Source organism: Pseudophryne corroboree, chromosome 12 (assembly GCF_028390025.1).
Source record: "Pseudophryne corroboree isolate aPseCor3 chromosome 12, aPseCor3.hap2, whole genome shotgun sequence".
In the NCBI taxonomy this organism is placed as follows: Eukaryota; Metazoa; Chordata; class Amphibia; order Anura; family Myobatrachidae; genus Pseudophryne; species Pseudophryne corroboree.
This window is the reverse complement of record NC_086455.1, coordinates 26814648-26829218: the sequence shown is the minus strand read 5'-3', so window position 1 is coordinate 26829218 and position 14571 is coordinate 26814648. Positions and strand designations below refer to the sequence as shown.

Sequence of the window (14571 nt, the reverse complement as noted above, 5' to 3'; positions counted from 1 at the left end):
CAGATAAGTACAGGAACACTACCTACTGTAGATAAGTAGATGAACGCTGCCTACTGTAAATAAGTAGAGGAATGCCAGCTACTGTAGATAAGTACATGAACACTGCCTACTGTAGATAAGTAGAGGAACAGTGCCTACTGTAGATAAGTAGTGGAACGCTGCCTACTGTAGATAAGTAGAGGAACGCTGGCTACTGTAGATAAGTAGAGGAACACTGCCTACTGTAGATAAGTAGAGGAACGCTGCCTACTGTAGATAAGTAGAGGAACGCTGCCTACTGTAGATAAGTAGAGGAACACTGGCTACTGTAGATAAGTAGAGGAACACTGGCTACTGTAGATAAGTAGAGGAACACTGGCTACTGTAGATAAGTAGAGGAACACTGGCTACTGTAGATAAGTAGAGGAACGCTGCCTACTGTAGATAAGTAGAGGAACGCTGCCTACTGTAGATAAGTAGAGGAACGCTGCCTACTGTAGATAAGTAGAGGAACGCTGCCTACTGTAGATAAGTAGAGGAACACTGCCTACTACAGATTAGTACAGGGACACTGGCTATTATAGATAAGTAGAGGAACGCTGCCTACTGTGGATAAGTAGAGGAACGCTGCCTACTGTAGATAAGTAGAGGAACGCTGCCTACTGTAGATAAGTAGAGGAATGCTGCCTACTGTAGATAAGTAGAGGAACACTGGCTACTGTAGATAATTAGAGGAACACTGCATACTGTAGATAAGTACAGGAACGCTGCCTACTGTAGATAATTAGAGGAACACTGCCTACTGTAGATAAGTAGTGGAACGCTGCCTACTGTAGATAAGTAGAGGAACGCTGGCTACTGTAGATAAGTAGAGGAACACTGGCTACTGTAGATAAGTAGAGGAACACTGGCTACTGTAGATAAGTAGAGGAACGCTGCCTACTGTAGATAAGTAGAGGAACGCTGCCTACTGTAGATAAGTAGAGGAACGCTGCCTACTGTAGATAAGTAGAGGAACGCTGCCTACTGTAGATAAGTAGAGGAACGCTGCCTACTGTAGATAAGTAGAGGAACTCCAGCTACTGTAGATAAATAAGGGAACGTCAGCTACTGTAGATAAGTACAGGAACACTACCTACTGTAGATAAGTACAGGAACGCTGCCTACTGTAGATAAGTAGAGGAACGCTGCCTACTGTGGATAAGTAGAGGAATGCTGCCTACTGTAGATAAGTAGAGGAACACTGGCTACTGTAGATAATTAGAGGAACACTACCTACTGTAGATAAGTACAGGAACGCTGCCTACTGTAGATAATTAGAGGAACACTGCCTACTGTAGATTAGTAGAGGAACGCTGCCTACTGTAGATAAGTAGAGGAACGCTGCCTACTGTAGATAAGTAGAGGAGCGCTGGCTACTGTAGATAAGTAGAGGAACGCTGCCTACTGTAGATAAGTAGAGGAACGCTGCCTACTGTAGATAAGTAGAGGAACGCTGCCTACTGTAGATAAGTAGAGGAACGCTGCCTACTGTAGATAAGTAGAGGAACGCTGCCTACTGTAGATAAGTAGAGGAACACTGCCTACTACAGATTAGTACAGGGACACTGGCTATTATAGATAAGTAGAGGAACGCTGCCTACTGTGGATAAGTAGAGGAACGCTGCCTACTGTAGATAAGTAGAGGAACGCTGCCTACTGTAGATAAGTAGAGGAATGCTGCCTACTGTAGATAAGTAGAGGAACACTGGCTACTGTAGATAATTAGAGGAACACTGCATACTGTAGATAAGTACAGGAACGCTGCCTACTGTAGATAATTAGAGGAACACTGCCTACTGTAGATAAGTAGTGGAACGCTGCCTACTGTAGATAAGTAGAGGAACGCTGGCTACTGTAGATAAGTAGAGGAACGCTGGCTACTGTAGATAAGTAGAGGAACACTGGCTACTGTAGATAAGTAGAGGAACGCTGCCTACTGTAGATAAGTAGAGGAACGCTGCCTACTGTAGATAAGTAGAGGAATGCTGCCTACTGTAGATAATTAGAGGAACACTGGCTACTGTAGATAATTAGAGGAACACTGCATACTGTAGATAAGTACAGGAACGCTGCCTACTGTAGATAATTAGAGGAACACTGCCTACTGTAGATAAGTAGTGGAACGCTGCCTACTGTAGATAAGTAGAGGAACGCTGGCTACTGTAGATAAGTAGAGGAACGCTGGCTACTGTAGATAAGTAGAGGAACACTGGCTACTGTAGATAAGTAGAGGAACGCTGCCTACTGTAGATAAGTAGAGGAACGCTGCCTACTGTAGATAAGTAGAGGAACGCTGCCTACTGTAGATAAGTAGAGGAACGCTGCCTACTGTAGATAAGTAGAGGAACTCCAGCTACTGTAGATAAATAAGGGAACGTCAGCTACTGTAGATAAGTACAGGAACACTACCTACTGTAGATAAGTACAGGAACGCTGCCTACTGTAGATAAGTAGAGGAACGCTGCCTACTGTGGATAAGTAGAGGAATGCTGCCTACTGTAGATAAGTAGAGGAACACTGGCTACTGTAGATAATTAGAGGAACACTACCTACTGTAGATAAGTACAGGAACGCTGCCTACTGTAGATAATTAGAGGAACACTGCCTACTGTAGATTAGTAGAGGAACGCTGCCTACTGTAGATAAGTAGAGGAACGCTGCCTACTGTAGATAAGTAGAGGAGCGCTGGCTACTGTAGATAAGTAGAGGAACGCTGCCTACTGTAGATAAGTAGAGGAACGCTGCCTACTGTAGATAAGTAGAGGAGCGCTGGCTACTGTAGATAAGTAGAGGAACACTGGCTACTGTAGATAAGTAGAGGAACGCTGCCTACTGTAGATAAGTAGAGGAACGCTGCCTACTGTAGATAAGTAGAGGAGCGCTGGCTACTGTAGATAAGTAGAGGAACGCTGCCTACTGTAGATAAGTAGAGGAACGCTGCCTACTGTAGATAAGTAGAGGAGCGCTGGCTACTGTAGATAAGTAGAGGAACACTGGCTACTGTAGATAAGTAGAGGAACGCTGCCTACTGTAGATAAGTAGAGGAACGCTGCCTACTGTAGATAAGTAGAGGAGCGCTGGCTACTGTAGATAAGTAGAGGAACACTGGCTACTGTAGATAAGTAGAGGAACGCTGCCTACTGTAGATAAGTAGAGGAACACTGGCTACTGTAGATAAGTAGAGGAACGCTGCCTACTGTAGATAAGTAGAGGAACGCTGCCTACTGTAGATAAGTAGAGGAGCGCTGGCTACTGTAGATAAGTAGAGGAACACTGGCTACTGTAGATAAGTAGAGGAACGCTGCCTACTGTAGATAAGTAGAGGAGCGCTGGCTACTGTAGATAAGTAGAGGAACACTGGCTACTGTAGATAAGTAGAGGAACACTGGCTACTGTAGATAAGTAGAGGAACACTGGCTACTGTAGATAAGTAGAGGAACACTGCCTACTGTAGATAAGTAGAGGAACGCTGCCTACTGTAGATAAGTAGAGGAACGCTGCCTACTGTAGATAAGTAGAGGAGCGCTGGCTACTGTAGATAAGTAGAGGAACACTGGCTACTGTAGATAAGTAGAGGAACGCTGCCTACTGTAGATAAGTAGAGGAACACTGGCTACTGTAGATAAGTAGAGGAACGCTGCCTACTGTAGATAAGTAGAGGAACGCTGCCTACTGTAGATAAGTAGAGGAGCGCTGGCTACTGTAGATAAGTAGAGGAACACTGGCTACTGTAGATAAGTAGAGGAACGCTGCCTACTGTAGATAAGTAGAGGAACACTGGCTACTGTAGATAAGTAGAGGAACGCTGCCTACTGTAGATAAGTAGAGGAACGCTGCCTACTGTAGATAAGTAGAGGAGCGCTGGCTACTGTAGATAAGTAGAGGAACACTGGCTACTGTAGATAAGTAAAGGAACGCTGCCTACTGTAGATAAGTAGAGGAGCGCTGGCTACTGTAGATAAGTAGAGGAACACTGGCTACTGTAGATAAGTAGAGGAACACTGGCTACTGTAGATAAGTAGAGGAACACTGGCTACTGTAGATAAGTAGAGGAACACTGCCTACTGTAGATAAGTAGAGGAACGCTGCCTACTGTAGATAAGTAGAGGAGCGCTGGCTACTGTAGATAAGTAGAGGAACACTGCCTACTGTAGATAAGTAGAGGAACACTGGCTACTGTAGATAAGTAGAGGAACACTGCCTACTGTAGATAAGTAGAGGAACACTGGCTACTGTAGATAAGTAGAGGAACACTGCCTACTGTAGATAAGTAGAGGAACACTGGCTACTGTAGATAAGTAGAGGAACACTGCCTACTGTAGATAAGTAGAGGAGCGCTGGCTACTGTAGATAAGTAGAGGAACACTGCCTACTGTAGATAAGTAGAGGAACACTGGCTACTGTAGATAAGTAGAGGAACACTGGCTACTGTAGATAAGTAGAGGAACACTGGCTACTGTAGATAAGTAGAGGAACACTGGCTACTGTAGATAAGTAGAGGAACACTGGCTACTGTAGATTAGATCAGGAACACTGCCTACTGCAGATAGAGCTGGCTTTCGGTTAAAGGGTGGGTTCCCAATGTGGCGTTTGCTATACATAAGAGGTATAGTCGTAATAACAATAAACAGAAGATCATGCAATTAGCAGTTGCTGATAAAATATTTCTTTCATCTTCTAGTTTTAAAACATCTTTTGCATAGTTTCAAAAAAGGAAAGGTACTTTGACCACATACTTTCTGCTCTTTTTATCTTGCACAAAAACGCATGCCTGCACTTCCCTGTGCACGTACGGTACACGGTTAACGATGCTGATGTCAGTATACTGACACCGGCATCCCTAGTGGCGGGATCACATACCGATCCCGCATGTACTGTTCCATCTAAACTGAGAGTTCTGGGGATGGAAGGATTACAAGGTTAATCTAATGAGAACTCTTTTCCTCAGGGACTGACAGCTTTATGAATATACCTTTTAGCTCAACTGTGCACAGGGGTCATATCCTCACAAATCACATTTTTAAAGTCAATTAAGCTGATACAATGTGTGCATTACTATACATAAATAATCCCCCACCCTGGGGCTTTTTGAGCTGTCATATTCTTTGAAGATGTATAGTTGATAAATAAAAACATAGGTCAAGAGCAACAGTGACCTCTGCTGTCTGTAAATAGTTACTACAGTTATTAATTATACATAACATTTCCATCATTTTAACTTCACACACAAGTTTCCAGCTGTTAATGCTTAGCTTGAACTAATTTGTGCTAGCACTTCAGTTTGTAATTATTTGAACATACAGAGAAATTCCATTATCTTTGAAACACAGGTGGTCATTCCGAGTTGTTCACTCAGTAATTTTCTTTGCATCGCAGCGATTTTCCGCTAATTGCGCATGCGCAATGTTCGCACTGCGACTGCGCCAAGTAAATTTGCTATGCAGTTAGGAATTTTACTCACGGCATTACGAGGTTTTTTCTTCGTTCTGGTGATCGTAATGTGATTGACAGGAAGTGGGTGTTTCTGGGCGGAAACTGGCCGTTTTATGGGTGTGTGTGAAAAAACGCTGCAGTTTCTGGGAAAAACACGGGAGTGTCTGAAAAAACGGGGGAGTGTCTGGGCGAACGCTGGGTGTGTTTGTGACGTCAAACCAGGAACGAAACTGACTGAACTGATCGCAGATGCCGAGTAAGTGTGGAGCTACTCAGAAACTGCTAAGAAGTGTCTATTCGCAATTCTGCTAATCTTTCGTTCGCAATTTTACTATGCTAAGATTCACTCCCAGTAGGCGGCGGCTTAGCGTGTGCAAAGCTGCTAAAAGCAGCTTGCGAGCGAACAACTCGGAATGAGGGCCACAATTTTTGTTTTGAGGTATAGTTTATTGAAATGCATATTTTCTCTAATATATTATTGTCATTCTACATAATGATTTTTCAGGTCATCAAAACATCTTTGCTGAATATACTTACTCCAATTTCTGAGTTTGTTTCGAATAGCACTAAAGGTATGGATGTATCACAGACAGACACGGAACTTAAGTCATGTGATTTAGGCTCAGTATCCGAAGATTTTGTTCCGAGGAAATCAGTACCATCAGGAGATGTGTCTGAGGTAAATCTCATTACTCCTAGGTGTTTAGATATACAGGGCTGATACAGAGTTGCAGGAATTTTTACTGAGCATGATCAGAAATTGAGCGCATGCAACTATGAGAGTCCGTAGCATTCAGATTGCATTCTCACATGACCTGCTGGAGAATAAAGGACCATTCTCCCGCAGGCGAAGTTCAGTAAGGGTGTGTAAGAATCTGCAACACATGTAGATCAGTGTATAAGTGTATATACTATACTCTTATTGGGAGACTAGTATAGGGCTAGTCAAGTATTCTCTGAGGATGATCCTGACTAGTAGCACATATTGAGCCGACGCAGAGGCATGCGTATTTCAAGATGGGCTCTGCATATCTGCAAAATGCTCTGTTTTTCTGTACATGCTTCTTCTGAGGAATGTACACTCCTTTTACTTCCAACTCCAGCCCCATAATATGACACACAAAATATACATAAACGCATGTCTGTGTATTCACATCTACTCCTGGCAGCGCAGTAGTGGCTAACCCTAACCATCCCTTCTTAATGCCTAAACCTAACCCTGTCTCCCAGCAGCTTAACCCTCCCCGGTGATGCCTAACCCTAACAATCCCTCACCGCAGCCTGATACCCTACCCCTCTGCCCCACCCCCCAAGCCTAACCATACCCGATAGTGCCTAAACCGAACGCTCCCACCCCACAGCCTAATCCTAACCCTCCCCCCTTAGTGCCTAACCCTCCCGCTTAGTGCCTAACCCTAACCCCCTTCCTAGTACCTAATCCTAACCCTCCCTCCCCACAGCCTAACCCTAACCCTCTACCCTTAGTTCCTAACCCTAACCCCACCCCTCCTTAGTGCCTAATCCTAACCCTCCTTCCCCGCAGCATTACCCTAAACCCCCCCCCCCCCCCCCTTGCATCTTAAACCTAACTGCAGCCCTCCCCTTCCCTGCAGCCTGGCCCTAAGCCAATGAGGCATACTTACCTTAGGGATGTCGGCAGTCGGGATTCTGGTGCCGGTATTGTGATCCATGTTGGAATCCCAGCACAGGTCTTCTGACCAGTGTCGGGATTCCGGCGTTGGTATTCCGACTGCCGGCATCCTGAACACCGGTAGTTGACTGAATCCCTTACAAAGAAATATCCGGTAACGCTTTCCTTGTTTCCCACAGACCATCCCCACTCTGGAGGCAGCCATTTTGTGGCCTAAACCAGTATGCACGAGGGTGCTGCCTATCTATTTACAAAGTGCACTAACAGCTAGTCAGTTAATAGTCGACATTCTGCTGAACATTGCAGGCTTCGTTACTGTGTGTAGATGAGAATAGAGATGTGCTGTAACAGTATACGCAGTGGGCCTCACTCAGGTGCGCTGGTAGTAGCGGCCTATACTGCGAATGTTTCCTGCGTCCTCGCACACTGTGAGGCTGCAGACATCAGGTGATTGACAGTATGCAGATGTTTGGGGGCAGGAGGAGGCGGCTATGGGCTCCATTTAATAAAACGGAGGCGTGTCATCTCCGTTTTGTGGGAGTGCCAAGGCCAGTGTCTCCGTCTTGCAACAGATGAGTGTCACTCAGATATCGATGGCGTTGCAAGCTGATCCGATGCTGCATCCGTGGACACATGCATGTCTGTTTATACCAGGTGCCTCCTGCTGCATTACCATATGCAAGCATCGCTCAGCAAACTCAGCCCGAACCTGAACCAGGCCCAGTGTGGTGTTATTTTTTATTTTAGTTGGCAAAACATTGAAGAGTTAGGGATAATTTATCAAACCATTTTTAAAGAAGACAAGTGAAGATGTTGCCCATAGCAACCAATCACATTATCTGATTGGCCGCTAAGGACAAAGCCTCCACTTGTCCTCCACTTTTTTTGATAAATCTCCCCCTTAGTCTTACAGTGTAATGCATTCTCAAATGATCCAGGTCCTTTACTTATCCCAAGGTTTGATGGTACTTCTCTGTCTCTGCTCCTCGTCTCCTTCAGCATGAGTGGTAGCAGTAGCGGATCTTGCCACGGGCAAGCAGGACTTATGCCCGGGGCGCCGCCTTCTGGAGGGCGCACTGTGGCAAGATCCGCTACTGTGCCCCCCGCCGCTGTGCCCCCACGCTGTGCCCCCCGCCGCTGTGCTACGCTACGCGCCTAGTTTCCCTTCGTGGAGGGGACCTTTGCTATGCGGTGCGCGATGACGTCATCGCGCACCGCACAGCATTGTGGCACAGACGCTAGGGGTCATAATTGACCTCTAGTGTCTATGCTGATCCGAGGAGAGGAGCGGCGCCGGCGGCTGTCTGCAGTGGTCTGGAATCAGGAACGGGCATAGTAAGTATACTTTTTTTTTTTTTATTCTCTTCCAGCGGTGCTGCAGGGGGCACAAATGGGGGCGTATCTGACCACGCCCCCGTGTGAAGCCACACCCCTATAGTTTTGCCCGGGGTGCAACAAGAGCAAGATCCGGCCCTGAGTGGTAGTTGCTATGTCTTTAGGTTAGCTGTCTTGAGTTACTCCAGCAATTTGCTACATTAGATGTTCCTAATGGAATCACTACTAGAACCTATTTTATTTCAGCAGCAAAGATTTTGGTTGGGCCTAGTCACTGTACTGATTGGGCAACCACTTTCTTCCCTAGCATGGAGCAAGATAAAATATTTGTATTAATGTGTTGTCCAGTATACAGAACAGACAGTGCCACCTTGAATTATTATTAGACCATTCTTTTAGGTACAAACCAGTAAATATGATATTTGTGGCTATAAAGTTGCTGTTTTTTTTTTTTTTAAATTGTTTATTTAATTTTCAAGTTATACAGGGTTACATTAGCCCCGCACAACAGGTGGGGAGGGTATATCCGTAAAAACAACAATATTTTTATAGCAGAGATATAATCTAAAAACAGAGATCATGGGGTTCCCATATTGAAAAAACATTGTGTTGATAACAAAGGAAATAGAGACAAAGTATACATCGAAAGCGACCAAAGCACTTTGATTAATTAGGAACCAAAAAAAATAAAAAGAAAAACAATCTCGTGGCTGTATCAGTAGGGAGAAGAAGAATAAAGAGAAAGCGAGAAAAGAAGAGAAAGGGAAGACGAGAAAGTATAGAGTAGGAAGAAAAGAGACAGAGTCGGAGGGTCCGCCGGCGCGTCTCTATATACAGCCAATACCGCTCGGAGCGCCAGTGTAAAATAGAAGGCAATACTTAAGGTACACGAAAAGGTTGTATTAAGAACGGTCACACACCTACTCGATGGGAGGCGAGACTACTAAAATCACAGTAGAAGTGCCGCGGAGCCCCCAGGGGCGCGCGTAAAGTTGCTGTTTTTAAATAATTCCCTCTCTGAGATTTTATTTTTTATAAATTGTTATTCTTAAATAGCATGTAAATGGAGAACCAATCGAACCAAGCAAAGAGGAGAACTTTTCTATGGAAGTAGAACCTAAATCTCAGGCGAACGATGACCAGAATTACCCCACATCACAGGCTGAACCACAAGGAGAGGAGCAGGGTGAACGTTTAGAAGCTCTGAAATTGAGGCTGTCAGAGATGAAGCAGATGCAGGAACGCTTGCACATTGATCTGCAGCCTGGTTTACAAGGCAAAGTAAAGCAGTTGGCAATTCTCACACAACTTCTCCAGGAAAGTCAGGATCTCACCGGTACAGTGGAAGAGTTGAAGACCAAGAAAGGGGTTCCTACCTCTGGTGACAGCCACGGTCTTTATCATAGTCAGTGGCTGGAAATCAAGCTGTTTCATAAAAGCCTCATACAAGAATTACAGGTATGTACTTATTGTCTTATAAGGTTAATTGGTCATGTTTATTTCATAATTGTAAATTAATAACCCACTTATACATTTCATGGCCGCAACAGTCAGGATTGTTTCCAACCCTATTGACCTGGGTTGGAAAGAGGAAAAGAGGAATATGTTATGAATAAGAAGTAAAATATTAATTCCAGCTATCACCGTTTACTATCTTGTCTACTTCCCAGTCCTGTACCTGGTAGTTTTGCCCCGTGGGCAGACTAGGTGTTTGTGCAAACTCCACCAGTACCCTCCCCTTCGTGCATGCCCCCTGTCTCCCTGGGTTCTCATCATCATTTGTATAGACTTCAGCAACACCACCCAATGGGTGTGGTTCATCAAATCGACAGTGTCTAGGTCGACAATGTTTAGGTCGACAGGTCTAAAGGTCGACATGAGGCTTTTTTTTTTTTGGGTGTCGTTTTCTTTGTAGAGTAACCGGGATCCCAAATTAGTGCACCGCGTCCCCTCGCATGGCTCGCTTCGCTCGCCATGCTTCGGGCATGGTGCCTTCGCTCCACTACCGCTTCGCTCGGCACACTTTACCGTTCCAATCGTAGTCCACGTGGTTCGTTAAGTATGAAAAAATCCCAAATTTTGTGTGTGTGAAAAACTCATGTCGACCTTTAGACCTGTCGACCTAGCACATGTCGACCTAGAAACCCTGTCGACCTTCCATCCATGTCGACCTAGTGACTGTCGACCTATAGTGGTCGACCTAAACATTGTCGACCTAGACACTGTCGATCTTCAGACCGGATCCCCCACCCAATGCCCCCTTCCCGGTTGTATGGAGCTAGAAGCCGCTTCAGGGAGCTTGCTGCTGGGGCAAGTACTGACCTGATGAGCTGCCCCCCCGGCTTTGGGCTCTCAGGCAGTGCTGCAGGAGGGCGGCCCAGCACTCACCTCCTTCTCATGGCAGAAAAGCCCCTGGCTGCAATAATTTACTACAATGATTTGATAAAAAGAAAATAATATAAAAAGAGTTGGTGCGTGCACCCTTGAGATGGGAAGCGGTTACAATACCGCTAGTCTGGATACTGGTGGTCACAATGCCGGCGCCAGAATCCCGACTAACGATGAAATGCCGGCACCAGAATACTGGCGCCACAGGCTGTTCTCCCTCTCTGGGGGGGGGGGGGGGGTGTCATTCTGACCCGTTCGCACAATGCAACTTTTTGCAGCCGTACGAACGGGTCGGCACTGCGGGGGCGTCATTGCGCAGGCGCGTTGTCGTCCGGTGACGGCCGTTACCAGGCAGCGAAGAGGGAACCGAAGAAAGCGTTCATGGCGGTGAACACAAGAAGATTGACAGGACGAAGGCGGCAACTGGGCGACAACGCACCGTTTTTGAGGAGTGTCTGGAAAAACGCAGGTGTGGTCGGCCGTTGAAGAGCAGAGTTCCTGACGTCAGGTCAATGCCGGATCGTCGCAGCGGGTGAGTATCTCCAGAGCTGTGCAGAGACTGCACAACCGATTGCAGCCCTGCACAGCCCTAACCCCCTCCCCTGTAGGCGGCGATTACCTGGTCGCAGCAGTGCTAAAAATAGCCTGCATGCGACCAGGTCGGAATGACCCCCAGTGTGTCCACAAGCGCAGCGAGCCACCGTGCCAGCATCGTGGCAAGCCCGCATGGGGCTTTCTAGCGCTCACCCTGCTGCCGGCATACTGGTGGCCGGGATGCTGCTGCCGGTATACTGACGGCCGGCATCCCCGGACGCCGGTAATTTATACTGAACCCTTTGAGAATAAACTCTTCCACTGGTCAAAGAACTAACTGATGACTTTAAATGTTCTTTTAGTCTACAGCAGCCATATGGTATATCCTTATTATTCACAGGTTCACCTTACTATATCATATACGTTTGTGCAATATGTAAAGGTATCTTATCAGTACATTGAAATATTCTAATATATTTAAAGTTGCTTGTATTGTGATAGCAAACAGCCTCAGATCTGGTCCAAAAAAGTTTATATTATACATATAACTCCAAGATTTATATAACATTTCCTTACTGAAGATTACGTTTCTAGAGTGCATGTACACTGCAGGGCAAGCCTGAGTGTAAGAGTGAATATATGTATAAGGGGGGTCATTCCGAGTTGATCGCTCGCTAGCAATTTTTTGCAGCGCTGCGATCAGATTGTCGCCGCCTCTGGGGTAGTGTATTTTCGCTTTGCAAGTGTGAGAACGCTGTTGCAGCCGACGGCACAAATAAGTTTTATTGCAGTTTCTGAGTAGCTCTGGACTTACTCAGCCGCTGCGATCACTTCAGTCTTTTTGGTCCCGGAATTGACGTCAGGCACCCGCCCTGCAAACGCTTGGACACACCTGCGTTTTTCCAACCACTCCCAGAAAACGGTCAGTTGACACCCATAAATGCCCTCTTCCTGTCAATCACCTTGCGATCGGCTGTGCGAATGGATTCTTCATTAAATCCATCGCCCAGCAACAATCCTCTTTGTACCCGTACGACGCGCCTGCGCATTGCGGTGCATACGCATGCGCAGTTTTGCAGAGATTTAACCTGATCGCAGCGCTCCACAATCAACTCGGAATGACCCCCAATGTACAGATGTGTCCTGATACACTATGGCTTCAGCCTCGCCAAACCGCTCCTCTCAGCGCGGCAGTTCCCGGGCAACTTGTTTGCACTGAGCGGCTTTATCACTCGAAGTGTGCATCTAATGTGCATAAATAAAATAACTGGAAGTGACAAGACTACTCCGCTAGACTGCACTTATCAATTTCATACAGTATGTGACACTTGTATATCTGTGTGCGAGTCTGAATCTGTATACGAAGTGATACGGTGCAGCAGGCACAGCTTTTTCTCGCGGCAAGTTCTGTAGCGCTTCATTTGCAACTTTGTACATGTTTAAAACTAATTCTTGTGCGGTTAAAGTCTCAGCCCAATGTCTCTAGTACATATTGGGGTCATTCGGGTGCGGTTGCACCTGAGACCATTAGTACAAAGTGGCAATTTTCGGTACTTTACGCATGGGCAGGACCCGTTCTGCACGTGCGCGAACTGTTCATGTGGCATAGGATGCAGTCCAGCATCAGACTGTCATTGATTGACAGTCTGAAGCTGTTTCGGGGGTGGGGAGGGGTAAAAGCTGCTGTTTAGGGGGAAGAAGAAGAGGCCATGGATCTCCATGTGGTACCGACATTTTTCTGGCCTCTGCGACAAGGCGGCTTGTGCGCTGCACACCGCCCTGATGGTGGGTGCTTTGATCCGACGCAGCGTCCTGGGACGTAGCTTGGATCATTAGAGCAGCAGGAGGCGTCTGCATGTAATAGTCTCCTCCTGCTGCATTTACACACAGTGCTATCACCAAGGAAACAGCAGTGATAGCAAATCCGACCAAACATGAATGACCCCCATTGCATGGTGTTTCACTGCGTCTCGCTATGCTACACCGCTCGGTTACACAGGCGCCTTGCACCGTATGGTCTGTAAATTATAAGAATATTAGCGGTTACTTTGGAGTTCTGTTACCATATAAGGGCAAATGACAGCAGGATGAATGCTTTTATAGAGGTCATGGAAATCATTAGTGAATTAGTGAATTTTAATATTCGTTATAATTTAGGCAGTGGGCTTCACTAATAATATAATATAATATACAAGTTTTCCTAATGTACAGTGAAGTAATGATATGAAAAATGATTGATTATAAGCAATGCTATAAGAAATCACTATTTATATAACTATTATTTACAGGACAGTATATTTGGAAAATTCTATGCACTATAACAAATTATAAGGATATTAAAAGTTACGGGGGTGATCTGTGACTATAAAAGCATACGGCCATAAAGGGAACTTCTAATATCCTATAGTTTACAATAAGGACTGGTTACACCTTATATTACACGTTTCCCTAATGATAGCTAAGTCATAATTTAACAACTTGCCAATTTCATGCCTCATCCTAAATGTACATTTTAATACATATTACTTTACACTAGCTTGTACGCATATTAGAAACACTTGTGTATTAATTAATAATTAAGAGTGAAGTGTAGGAATTCATATGCATTTAAAAAAAATGAGTTCCTTTATATTAGAGTTTTGCCGAAATAATGTACATATTACGGCCAGTCATGGCGCTATCCACCTGTTATAACAATCGTGATCTAAAAACAGTAGGTGCCACTCAGACTATCATTATGTCTCTTGCTATTCGTAGGATACAAAGCAGATACTGGAGAGCCGCATTGATGAACACCAGAAATATGAAAGTCTCTCCACTGCCCTGAATAACAAAATGACAAGTTTTTATGAAGAGCTTGTTAATTTTGCCGGCTCATCACGGGAAAACGCACCGAACGAAGAGAAGAGACAGAAATTACAGGTGCAATTGTCTGAGATAATACATTTCTCGATAGAACATTGCTCAATTAGGAAGGCTCCTGGATATATAACCTTTAAAATATACTTTATTCAGGAAGAAAATTGTCTTGAAACAGGGGTACTTAATTTTTTTTTAGTACTACAGCAGCCTTTTTGCAATGCAACTTTTAAGGAAGTCACAAAGGGAGGCTCGAATGTTTCATACAGTACTTGTAGCTGTGAATGCTAAGCAAATCTGTCCAATTTCTGCCTGAGGGGCACAGATATCTGCTGAACCCTAACACATTA

The 14571-nt window shown here is 45.2% G+C and overlaps 1 protein-coding gene across 2 annotated transcripts in view; it reads left to right on the top strand.

Annotated features, from left to right (window-relative positions):
• SYNE2 (spectrin repeat containing nuclear envelope protein 2) overlaps positions 1 to 14571 on the top strand; it is a 447442-nt gene that overhangs the window by 172210 nt on the left and 260661 nt on the right. For both annotated transcript variants that reach the window (XM_063947243.1, XM_063947242.1), the window contains exons 35-37: positions 5960 to 6133; positions 9497 to 9898; positions 14120 to 14284. In XM_063947243.1, the coding sequence (XP_063803313.1) occupies positions 5960 to 6133; positions 9497 to 9898; positions 14120 to 14284 (741 nt within the window). The remainder of the gene's footprint in view (positions 1 to 5959; positions 6134 to 9496; positions 9899 to 14119; positions 14285 to 14571) is intronic.